The sequence below is a fragment of the Oncorhynchus mykiss genome, chromosome 5 (genome assembly GCF_013265735.2).
Source record: "Oncorhynchus mykiss isolate Arlee chromosome 5, USDA_OmykA_1.1, whole genome shotgun sequence".
Classification (NCBI taxonomy): Eukaryota; Metazoa; Chordata; class Actinopteri; order Salmoniformes; family Salmonidae; genus Oncorhynchus; species Oncorhynchus mykiss.
This window is the reverse complement of record NC_048569.1, coordinates 1,816,483-1,829,611: the sequence shown is the minus strand read 5'-3', so window position 1 is coordinate 1,829,611 and position 13,129 is coordinate 1,816,483. Positions and strand designations below refer to the sequence as shown.

General features: G+C 41.1%; 1 protein-coding gene across 8 annotated transcripts in view; it reads right to left on the bottom strand.

Annotated features, from left to right (window-relative positions):
- Positions 1-668: 668 nt before the first annotated feature.
- LOC110523072 (low-density lipoprotein receptor-related protein 2-like) overlaps positions 669-13,129 on the bottom strand; it is a 119,401-nt gene continuing 106,940 nt past the window's right edge. For 7 of the 8 annotated variants that reach the window (XM_036976601.1, XM_036976600.1, XM_036976594.1 and 4 more), the window contains 3 exons: positions 4,904-5,237; positions 917-1,034; positions 669-757 (listed from right to left, as the gene is read on the bottom strand). In XM_036976601.1, coding sequence (XP_036832496.1) covers positions 716-757; positions 917-1,034; positions 4,904-5,237 — 494 coding nt within the window. In that variant the 3' untranslated portion in view covers positions 669-715. The remainder of the gene's footprint in view (positions 758-916; positions 1,035-4,903; positions 5,238-13,129) is intronic. The other variant, XM_036976595.1, reaches the window with a different exon arrangement.

Here is a 13,129-nt window from a genome sequence, read left to right as displayed (position 1 = left end):
TTTACAGATGCACAATCGAGAGCATCCTGTCGGGCTGTTGCCTGGTACGGCAACTGCTCCGCCCACAACCTTAAGGCTCTCCAGAGGGTAGTGAGCTCTGCACAAAGCATCACCGAGGGCAAACTACCTGCCCTCCAGGACACCTACACCACCCGATGTCATAGGAAGTACCGGTACTTGTCCTCCTTTGTCATGCTGCTAAAAAACTCAAACTCACCACATCTTGGCAGTGGTTAGGAGTGTTCCCTGAACAGTCCATGATCTTCCTCTGGACATAGTCATGTAGTGAATGAAGTATTACATCAATGACTGCGTGCTAAGCCTGGCTACATGCTGTATTGCCATTAGCCATTACTGAGAACAGAAATGGGAATATTAATGACATTACTTCCTGTTTCAATGCCATGTCTGTGGTAATGAACTTGAATGGTGCATCCGTCTCCTGCTGGTCATTCTACATCCACTAACCGGAGAGTTGTCCCTATATTTAAACACCCATCTTTCAGAACCACCAGTGGTGTTTCAGTGTCCATCTATGTGCCTCACACTAAGCTAACCCCTATAACAGGTTTATGACCACAACTTTTCATAATGCGGCCAGGAAACGGATCTACATGGCTGTGATGTTCAGCTACACGTGATGTCTGAGAAAATAAAACACCATGAGGTTTAACATCCTAGACTTTATTTCAGAGCAGAAGAGAAAATGCAACATTTACAGATGTTGAGATGTCCCATCAGCAGACGAGATCAATTCCTGAAAAAAAAAAAAATATGTAATTGAAAATACTATCATATTCATGGTGGGGGTGGGGAACAAAGCATGGCAATGCTGTGGCAGACCAAAACACTCTGGTTTTAAAGCTCTTAGCTAAACCCTAACCTATAAAAGACCTTTACACTAACTCTAAGGTACCTGGTCAGGATCATACAGATCGTTGTTGAAAGACACAGCGTAGACTGTCTGTTCATCCTTATTGGTCATCAGAGTCTCCTTGTCTGTGGACTGGCCCCGAGCTGCAGCTCTTGCTCTGCTAAACACAGAGTAGGGTATATATGTTTATGGTAGTATGATATACAGGTATATAATAGGGTATACAATGTAGGTATAGAGCAGCAGGGTAAACAGTAGTAGGGTAAATAGCCGTAAAGTATGTAGTAGTAGGGTTAGGAGCAGGGCATCATGAAGTTGGCCTGTGGGTAAGGTTTATGACCCCCCCAGAAATACCTTTCTCCCTTCCCTCTCTGACTCTACAGAGGGACTCTGATTAGTCTTTGTTAAACATGAAAGTCTGGGAACATCACACAAGGGGAGGGAAAGGAACCATATTTCTGTAATAGAACCAGTTGAAAATATGCATGGGTACTTAATGAATATTATGTCAGTTGGGTTGTCATCTGAGACATTATGACTGATGACAGGACGACACTATCTGGGAAAGTCTACACATTATAGTTATCAGATTCACGTGGAATTGTTGTGCAATTTAAATGCAATTTAAATGAAACTACTTGTGAAAAGAGTAAATGCAATTTTAGCTTCCTAATGAGAGTATTGGGTTTTCATAAGATTAGAGCTCTGCTCAATCAGTGGCACGCCCCTGTGAAGAGACATGGGTTATAAACTAATGAAACACACCCTTCTCCCCCGCCACTATATAAGCCCTTGATGAAAATGTAACCTGTTTCGGGTACATTAGGACGACGGTCCGATGTCAGGATTCAGATAATAACTACAGAACGAAGCCAACCTCAGCATGAGCGTTGGTTGTGAATGGTATGAACTTTGAACTCTTATTCACTACAGAAGTGATACCTCCTAGCCGTCGAGTTAGCACCAGCCGCTGTAAAACGTGGGCTAGGAGAGGACAGAGAGTATCCCGTCTACCACACAACGAGGACACTACAACATTTCCTGTTCACCACCAGAGACACTCTTCAAAGGACAAAGACCTGTTGGGCAACACGGCCTTCCATCTACCACCAACCTATTGAAGCGCAGCTCAGATTAAATATTTATTGCATTTTCCTTTTCCAAATGGGCGGTAATTTAGAATGCATAAGATTCTGTATTTACGATAGAGTAGCTGCCTACGGCCCGATAGACATAACTTCTCCTTTTGTTCTTCGGTCTTCCCACTATTTCACTCAAACCCAACCCCCTTTTCTTTGAGTAACCAGCTGTCATATCTGTTCCGTCCGCTAGGGACATTTTCCTTTATGACAATTTGTAATCAAGGTATGATTCATTCTGTGTGTATGTAATTCTGTGTGATTACATACAGAATTAGGTGATTAGGTATTTAGTAAATAAATAAACTCAATTTTGTATTGCTGATTCAACTTGTTAGCCAGGGTTCGTGAAGATAACCAAGAATTTACAACTTTCAGATGAGACTGAAATAAAGTGAAGATTAATATTGACTGCCATTGATGTAAAATATTACTAGGTCTTTAAGAGTTTATTCGGAAGATAACAGCTCTATAAATATTATTTTGTGGTTCCCAGACTTTCTAGTTAATTACATTCAAATGATTTCCTCAATCAGGTAATATTAATTACAGAGAAATGATTTTATAGAATAGCATGTTATATCACTTAATCCGGGATAGCCAAAGACATGAGTGGTAATACAATAGTAGAGGTCTTACAGTAGTAGGGTTTAGAGCAGTAGGGTATATAGTATACACTAGCAGGGTATAGAGGGATTACAGTAGTAGGGGTATACGGCAGTAGGGTATATAAGGAATACAGTAGGGTATATAGTATACAGCAGTAGGGTATACAGGTATATAGATCCAGTAATATGGTATATAGCAGTAGGGAATACAGCAGTAGGGAATACAGCAGTATGATATATAGTAGTTGGGTAAACAGTAGTTAGGTAAGGGATAGTCATTGGGTTAGGGACAGCAGTAGGGTATACAGCAGTACGGTATAGAGTAGTAGGGTATATTGATACAGTACCAGTCAAAAGTTTGGGACATTACTCATTCTAGGTTTCTATATTTTCCTATTTTCTACCAAAAGTGTTCAATCAAAATATATTTTATATTTGAGATTCTTCAAAGTAGCCAGCCTTTGCCTTGACAGCTTTGCACACTCCTGGCATTCTCTCAACCAGCTTCATGAGGAAGTCACCTGGAATGCATTTCAATTAACAGGTGTTCCTTCTTAAAAATATAAGTGGAATTTCATCTTCTTGTGTTTGAACCAATCAATTGTGACAAGGTAGGAGCTCTCATGAGGACCGCCACAGGAGTGGAAGACCCAGAGTCACCTCTGCTGCAGAGGATAAGTGCATTAGAGTTACCAGCCTCGGAAATTGCAGCCCAAATAAATGCTGAACAGAGTTCAATAGCACCCCTTCACCATACCTCCATGCTTTACAGTGGGAAATACATATGCGGAGATCCGTTCACCCACACAGCGTTGGAACCAAAAATCTCAAATTTTGACTCCATACCAAAGGACAAATTCCCACCGGTCTAATATCCATTGCTCGTGTTTCTTATAAGCAAGTGTTTTATTGGCATATTTTAGTAGTGGTTTCTTTGCAGCAATTTGGCCATGAAGGCCTGATTCAGTCTCCTCTGAACAGTTGATGTTGAGATGTGTCTGTTACTTTAACTCTGAAGCATTTATTTGGGCTGCAATTTCTGAGGCTGGAAACTAATGCACTTATCCTCTGCAGCAGAGGTAACTCTGGGCCTTCCACTCTTGTGGTGGTCCTCATGAGAGCCAGTTTCATCATAGCACTTGGTTTTTGCAACTGCACTTGAAGAAACTTTCAAAGTTCGACAGTTTCCATATTGACTGACCTTGATGTCTTAAAGTAAATGGACTGATGATGTCACCGAAGGAGTGCTAAGGTTGAGGGTCTACAACAGAAGTTAAGGGTTATAGGAGGAAGGTATATAGTGGGGACAACTAAGCTTGGAATGTGTTGAGTGCAGGGAAGCGATTACATGTGGCAGGCATTGATAAGAGGTAGACGGGTGGAGATCTTAGAAACTAAGAATGCCACTGAGGGAGAGAGGGTAATGTATAACATTTACATTATGTCAGGATATGTTACTGTTAGACATCAGGGATCCTCTGAGAGAAGAGACAGTCTGGTATCAATAACCATGACAGCCTTCAGTTGGGGAGGAGTGAGCACTTTGGGGTAGAGTTCATGTCAGATGAAGTGAGGAAGAACAGATATCACTAAGGTTCTTCCTAGCAACAGGGATGCATTGGCTATTCGGTTGTGAAGGAGACTTAGCCTAGGAGAAAGGGTTATATCAGCGCATGTGTGAAATGTTTATTTGTCAGAATTACAGCAGTAACGACCATTTGGGAAGAATTAAACTTGGTTAAGCTTCTCTAGTGTCCGTGAGTTATTTACTCTGAGAAATACGACCCTAACAGAACCATTCTTGCCATAACAGACTTGGTATTTTACCAAATAGGGCTATCTTGATCACAGGAATAGTTGGGAACAGATTTCTTGAATTAGAATCACTTGGAGCTGATTTGTGTTTTTACAGTATAAAGAAATACAAAAAGCACATCTAATTATATATTATTTTTTCTAGAAGACTTGGGGGGCCAAATAAAACCACCCGCAGGCCAAATCTGGCCGTGGGTCGCCAGTTGGGGAACCCTGGTCTACAGGTTATATGAATGGTATGCAGTTGGCCTACAAGTTAAAGAGGTGGACTGTAGAAAACTTTAGGTTTGCTCATTCAAAGTCCTAGGTATGACAGAGGTAAACCAGAAGACTGCGAATACATTACTGACATTGGGGCCTTGAGAAAGACACTTCATACCACTAGTGTGTGTGTGTGTGTGTGTGTGTGTGTGTGTGTCTTTCTTAGGGGTTGGAAAATACTGAACACTGATTTTATTTGAGACTACCTCTTCCAGATGATGACAGCAGCGATGAGGACTCCACCAATGAGGCTGAGGATGCCTAAAGTGAGGGGGGCATTACTGACCCCTGGACCCTCACCCTCCTCACAGAACACACCATGGTATCCCAAAACACACTGGCAGGTGGTTTCTCCACCCCTTGCCACACATTTCCCATGTCCATTACACTGCTGGGCATCACATGACTCCAGCTTCTGCACCTCTACCCCCCCGGGGGTGGTCCTCCCAGACCAGTCCTGGCTAGGGGGGACGGTGTTCCCAGCATGCCCCGGGGAAGGTTTACTATGGCTGACATCTTGGGGCTTCACTCCAGACCAACCTGGAGGTTAGAGAAATCCTTGATTATAATAAGAGAACAGGGTGTTAGCGAACCAGTGTTACACTTACTGTTTTCACATTGGATTTACAGTAATTTCCTAATAGAAAATATTGGCAAATGATTATGCAACTCTAACAGGCCCATTTTTGCATGCATTTTCTAGCACGCTGGGAATGAATGGTAGTAGCGGTCTGCAGATGTCGGTGGGCGGCCATTTTAAAATCCATTGATAATACACACCATCAAAAATAAATATATTATTCCTGAATTTACCCAGGTCCTAAGGAACAATTAATCAAATATATTTTCAAAAGAAAGGAATAGCATATTGAGTTTAATTAGCCCTATTTTACAGGTCAATGCAGTCATGGCTGTGCATGTCACTGCAACAATGTCAATAGACCAACTGTAAACCAGCCTTGAGCCGTAGGCAGAACTTTACAGAAATAAGGTCTTAAGGTGGAAATAAAAGTTTTGGTTTTCATAACGGCAATACCATTCAGATAAAGACAAGGAAAAAAGTTGTCAGAAAAACATCTTTGTATGAAAGGGATGTCAGTAGGGCTAAATAATCACAACCTCAATTAAAATCTGTCTAAAAAGTACAGCAAACGTGCACTAATCAACCAGCAGTTTCATTCTATATACTAGGTTACCAGTGAACATTCCTACACTGGACATTTGCTACACTGTCACTGATAATAAAACACCTTCCCCCCCATGTCATTACCATTAAGATTTAAAGGGGGTTTCATAGCAATTTTCTATAAAAATCACCAGTTGATTTAAAAACTGTTTAACCCTTTATCATGGTTTGTCTTGACAGATTTGTCCAAAATCTTATGACTTACCTTTACTTTGTCTTTGCATTTATGGCAGTGTAAGTAGTCATATCATATAGTCAGGGTTGGTGAGTAATGGATTACAAAAAAACAGTAACTAAGCCATTACCATCCAAAATATTGTTATCAGATTAGATACTTTTGAAACACTGGAATTAGAATCTTTGACACTTGTTCCCAATGACATTCAAATCAGCATTGAAAAAGTCCCACCTGAGCGAGACGGACCACAAGTCAGAGACCACTATGATGACACACCAAATGTGTTTGATGGATCACGGGAAAAGTGCAGGAATAGGCTTTTGTTGGCTACAATCCAAGGTTGTTCTTCCAATGGTGCGACTGCTGTCGGCATCCAATGATTATCCAACTTGAATAAATGATTGGAAGTAAGGATAACAGCAGTGGTGTAGTCTATGGCAATACGGATTTCACATATTTTTGATAACTACACAGCGCATAGATGTGAATCATACTGTGGTTCTCTCATTTAGCTAATTGCGCCTTACGGCTCGAGGTTGTTGTGGATGGCTGTTCAAATTTTAAAAAGTGTATTTGTACCATTTAATGCTTGAATTCAAGAAGTTTAAGATGCCCATCAATCGTTGTTTTTGAAACCAGTGGCCAGCCACTCTTGCAACAGCTGCATAGTGCAGATCCCAGCCTATTATGGAATAAAAGTAGGGATTTTATTGCTCAACCTAATTCATGCTGATAAAATAAATAAATATAACATTTTATTTATTCTTTGTTTAACTAGGTAAGTCAGTTAAGAACAATTTCTTATTTACAATGACAGCCTAGGAACAGTGGGTTAACTGCGTTGTTCAAGAGCAGGAGGACATTTTTACCTAGTCAGTATGAGGAGTCGATCTAGCAACCTTTCAGTTACTGGTCCAATACTCTAACCACAAGGCTACCTGCCGCATAAGCCTAATGGACAAATGCTAAAACTCAGTTTTGATTGCACCTTTAAGTCTATCTGTAGTTGCCCCACACATCTCCAATTATTCTTGAACAATATAACTTATACATGCCTCATGAGCTTAGTTCAACTGTCACTATGAGAACACAAAAAATAAGCTTGTTTTTCTAATGTTTGTAAACATTCTTGTAAACACTGTTTAGCCTCATACCATGGTTAAAATTATTTTGATATCATGGATGGTCAGTCCTTGCATCCACACCTCTATTAATCGAATAGTCACCCACGATATGCAACTGTTCAGGGAAGTCAGGAACCAATAAACACAGCAAGCATAGGCTTGCTTTTTCAAACAGAAATTTGCATGGCACTAATGTCCATGGAGAACAAGAGCACCTCCTCCCTGCTGCCCACTGCACTGAGGCTATGCGACACGGTCACCACCGATAAATCCAAGATAATTGAATATTTCATTAAGATTTTTTTTTACGGCTGGCCATGCTTTCCTCCTGGCTACCCCAACCAACAGCTCCTCACCCCTAGCAGCAACTTACCCGAGCCTCTGCAGCTTCGCCGTCACCCAAATCCAGATCGCAGATGTTCTGAAATAGCTGCTAAACCAGGACCTGGACAAATCAGCTGGGCTAGAAAATCTGGACCCTCCCTTCCTAAAATTATCCACCGCCATTGTTGCAACCCCTATTACCAGTCTGTTCAACCTCTTGTTTCTTCCGAGATCACTAAAGATTGAAAAGCTGGTGCGGTCATCCACCTCTTCAAAGGGGGCGACACCCTAGACTCAAACTGTTAGACCTACATCCATCCTGCCCTGCCTTTCTAAAGTCTTCGAAAGCCAAGTTAACCTCTAATGACACCCCATCCCGTGAACAGGACCGTTGTCATCTGACACTAATTAGCATTCATGAAAATCACAAATGAAATGAGACACAGCGTAGCCTTTTGTTAATCACCCTGTAATCTCATATTTTCAAAATATGCTTTACAGCCAAAGCTAGACAAGCATTTGTGTAAGTTTATCGATAGCCTAGCATAGCATTTTGTCCAGCTAGCAGCAGGTAACTTGGTCACAGAAATCAGAAAAGCAATCAAATTAAATCGTTTACCTTCGGATGTTTTCACTCACGAGACTCCCAGTTAGATAGCAAATGTTCCTTTTTTCCAAAAAGATAATTTTTGTAGGCGAAAAAGCTCAGTTTGTTCTTCACGTTCGGCTGAGAAATCGCCCGGAAATTGCAGTCACAAAAACAGCAAAAAATATTCCAAATTAGCTCCATAATATCGACAGAAACATGGCAAACGTTGTTTATAATCAATCCTCAAGGTGTTTTTCAAATATCTATTCGATAATATATCCATCGGGACAATTAGTTTTTCAGTAGGACCGATTGGAGTAATGGCTACCTCTGTATTTTACGCGAGAATCTCTCTGGGAGCACCAGGCGACCACTTGCGCAATGTAGCCGCCTACGGGTATTCTTCAACATAAATGCGTAAAACAACGTCACAATGCTGTAGACACCTTTGGGAATACGGAGAAAGAGTAATCTGGTTGATAGCCCATTCACTGCTCAATAGAGACGCAGTGCTTTCAAAACACGAGGCACTTCCGGATTGGATTTTTCTCAGGCTTTCGCCTGCAACATCAGTTCTGTTATACTCAGACTATTTCTCAGGACCAGATGCTGAAATATGCATATAATTGACAGATTAGGATAGAAAACACTAACGTTTCCAAAACTGTAAAAATGTTGTCTGAGTTAAACAGAACTGATATTGCAGGCTAAAACCTGAGAAAATCCAATCAGGAAGTGCCCCTGTTTTTGAAACCTCTGTTCTTATACATCCCTATTGCCCATTTAAAGGGATATCAACCAGATTCCTTTTTCTATGGATTCCCTAAGGTGTCAGCCTTTAGACAGTTTCAAGCTTTTATTTTGAAGAATGAGCGTGAACGAACACACGGGGGCTCTCAGAGTGAGTTGCATCCTAATCTGGCCGTGCTGCTGCTCCAGTTTCAACTGTTCTGCCTTATTATTATTGGACCATGCTGGTCATTTATGAACATTTGATCATCTTGGCCATGTTCTGTTATAATCTCCACCCGGCACAGCCAGAAGAGGACTGGCCACCCCACATAGCCTGGTTCCTCTCTAGGTTTCTTCCTAGGTTTTGGCCTTTCTAGGGAGTTTTTCCTAGCCACCGCGCTTCTACACCTGCATTGCTTGCTGTTTGGGGTTTTAGGCTGGGTTTCGGTACAGCACTTTGAGATATCAGCTGATGTACGAAGGGCTATATAAATAAATTTGATTTGTGCGCAAAAGAGAAAGGCGGCCATTGTTACTCCCGGTCCTAGTGAAAAGCCAACTGTCCCGATTTATATATTATCGAATAGATTTGAAAAACACCCTGAGGATTGATTATAAAAAACGTTTGACATGTTTGTGGACATTATGGATATAATTTGGAATTTTTGTCTACGTTGTCGTGACCGTTCTTTCCGGTGGATTCCTGGGCATAGCGCACCAAACTAACGGAAGTATTTGGATATAAAAATATCTTTATGGAACAAAATAAACATTTGTCTAACTGGTAGTCCCGTGAGTGAAAACATCCGAAGATCAATGGTAAACGATTAATTTGATTGCTTTTCTGATTTTCGTGACCAAGTTACCTGATGCTAAGTGTACTTATTTTTTGTTGAGCGATCGATAAACTTACAAACGCATGTATTGCTTTCGCTGTAAAGCATAATTTCAAAATCTGAAACGACAAGTGGATTAACAAAAGGCTAAGCTGTGTTTTGCAGTATTGCAAAAGGACACAATATCTACTGGGCATAATTGAGTAGGATAGAGTATTGTGCAATGCTCTTACTATTCTGGATATAATGACAACAAATGACAGCCTAGTTGGCTTCTTCTCAACATGTTCTGGAAATGAAATGACATACCAGTGTTGTGTTAGAGACAACCTAAAGAGAGCAATTGAAAACAATCACCGGAGTGAGTCAGAGTCAAGACCGGGAGGGGGACAAGGGGTCCAAACCAAGTCAAGAACAATGCAATTTCAATTCAAGATGGTTGTAATTTTGTCAAAATCACCACCAGAGTTCAAAAGGTCATATCAGAACATATGGTTTTAGTCATTCAGAATGGTGAGAACGCATGCTGAGGGTAAACAGAGCCACTACAAATTAAATACTAACCCAAACAGTGGGGGGTGGGAAAATATATATTTTTCATTTATGTTCTGATTTAATCTCTTCAGTTTTTGTTGCAAATGAAAGGGTTAACAAGAAAAATATCCAAATCAGAATCTCTTTGCTGGTCTCTGGGGAGGAAAATCTAGATCGCCATTGGCCAGGTCATCAGAAGCTTGATAAAGGCAGTTCAACTGTATTAGGGCAAAATTTGGGTGTGAAAGTGAAATCAACCAATCACATTGACTTATTAAATGGGTGGCCTTTTTGAAGGCCAACAGGTCACTGTGCAACAGCAAATAATAGTTTTTCCACGGTCTAGCTAGCCATCTGTTGTAGGCTAAATTGCAGCGGCTGCAACAGGTGTTATCAAAGAGGATGTTGTTGCTAATTTGGTAGCGTCTTGTTTTTCAAAAATAACTTCTGGTGAGTTGACCTGTTTTTTACTTGTAGTTTGACATCTTTGAAAATAACTTGTTTGTGAACATTGTTAAATTTAAAGTGGAAATGACAGCATTTTTGGCAACATGAAATCTTATTTATTAACACCCCCAGGAAGAATTATACTTTAAAACATTTTCTGACAAGTGATCTAATAAAAAGTTTGAGAATTACGTATAAATTCTAAAGCAATATAGTGGGAAAGTAGCCGTGCATTTGATCAATTAATACACTAGAGTAAATCAAAAGGAATTTTAATCTGTCTTGTCCTGCGCCGGAGTCTATACAGACCGGTGTGCTATAGCCAAACAACATTTTATTTGTCACGCGCCAAATACAACAGGTCAAGTGCTTACTTATAAGCCCTTAACACTTGTTTTTCTTAACTTCTTGTTGGTTAAGTAAAAACTTCAACAAATAATAACAATAGCGAGGCTATACACAAGGGGTACAGAGTCAATGTGGAGGCTATATGCAGGGGGTACAGAGTCAATATACAGGAGGTGCAGAGTCAATATACAGGGGGTACAGAGTCAATGTGGAGGCTATATACAGGGGCTACCGGTACAGAATAAATGTGGAGGCTATATACAGGGGCTACCGGTACAGAATAAATGTGGAGGCTATATACAGGGGCTACCGGTACAGAATAAATGTGGAGGCTATATACAGGGGCTACCGGTACAGAATAAATGTGGAGGCTATATACAGGGTCTACTGGTACAGAGGGCACCGGTTAGTCGAGGTAATATGTACATGTAGGTAGAGTTAGTGACTATGCATAGATAATAAACAGAGTAGCAGCAGCGTAAAAGAGGGGTCTGGGTAGCCCTTTGATTTGCTGTTCAGGAGTCTTTCGGCTTGGAGGTAGAGAAGTGAAGCCTTTTGGATCTAGACTTGGTGCTCTGGTACCGCTTGCCGTGTGGTAGCAGAGAGAACAGTTTGACTAGGGTGGCTGGAGTCTGACAATTTGTAGGGCCTTCCTGACACCGCCTGGTATAGAGGTCCTGGATGGCAGGAAGCTTGGCCCCAGTGATGTACTGGGCCGTATGCACTACCCTCTGTACTGCCTTGCGGTCGGAGGCCAAGCAGTTGCAATGCCAGGCAGTGATGCCATCAGTCAGGATGCGCTCGATGGTGCAGCTGTAGAACCTTTTGAGGATCTGCCAATTGGTCAGTTCATGCTTGGAGTACACGTCCTGGTAAACCATCCGGCCCTGCAGCCTTGTGAATTCTGACCTGTTTAAAGGTCTTACATCGGCAAAGAAGAGCGTGTTGGTAGTTCTCCTGCTCCCTTATAATTCTCAGTGATTTCATTTTGATCTGTTTGGTTCCCGCCGCTTCAATTGAATGGCGTTGCGCTACTCTGTTACAGTAAAACCACGTGGTTAGTTTGAGGATGACAATGTTGGCTTCAACTTGGCTTGCATACACATCCTTCCATTCAAAAAATAAACCTGGCCTCCCGAATGGCTGTGGTTTAAGGCACTACATCCCAGAGCTAGCTGTGCCACTAGAGATCCTTGTGGGATTTTCCTGTCTCATTGCGCTCTAGTGCCAGGAGCAATGCACACTGACCTGGCGCAATGCACACTGACACGGTCACCAGATGTACGGTGTTTCCTCTGACACATTGTTGCTGCTGGCTTTTGGGTTAAGCAAGTGTTGTTTCAAGAAGCAGTGCGGCTTGGCTGGGTTGTGTCGGAGAACGCATGGCGCTCGAGTTCGTACGGGAGTTGCAGCGATGAGACAAGACTAACTATCAATAAGTTAAACAAAGTTAGCTAGTTTTAGGTCACTGTAATAAAAACTGATGGTGAGATTCATGGTTTATTATGTGTGCCTGTGTTGGCCACATGGGCTACAGAAACATCAATGTCCACGTTATTCTCACATTTTAGAATGCAATAATTAGAAAATCAAGGTAAAAAAAACACATTATTCTTAGTGGTAATAGCCTACTTTTTCATACACTGTGGGTGGATGTTTTTTTTATATTAGGATATGTACAACTACTGTACATAAATACTATTTTATAACATTGAGATCCTTGAACTGCAATTGAGTGCCTGAAAGTCCTTGAATTTGACATGCCAATGTCTGTATGAAGTTCAGATATGGGATAATTTGCATAAATGTCACTTTTATTCCTCCAAGTACACATGTGGAACTGCATACATCTATATTTTTGTTACGTCACATTAGACCCATTTACTTCAGAAAGTTCACACCCCTTGACATTTTCCAGCTTGTTCTGTTTTCAGCCTGAATAAAAGTATTCAACCCATTTGTTATGGGCAAGGCTAAATAAGTTAATGAGTAAAAAAAATCCTAAACAATTCACATAACTTGCATTGATTCACTGTGTGCAGTAAATGTATTCAGAATAAAACACATTTAATGGTGCTAAGCACAGGTAAAATCTTAGAGGAAAACCTGGTTGTCTGTTTTCCACCAAACAGAG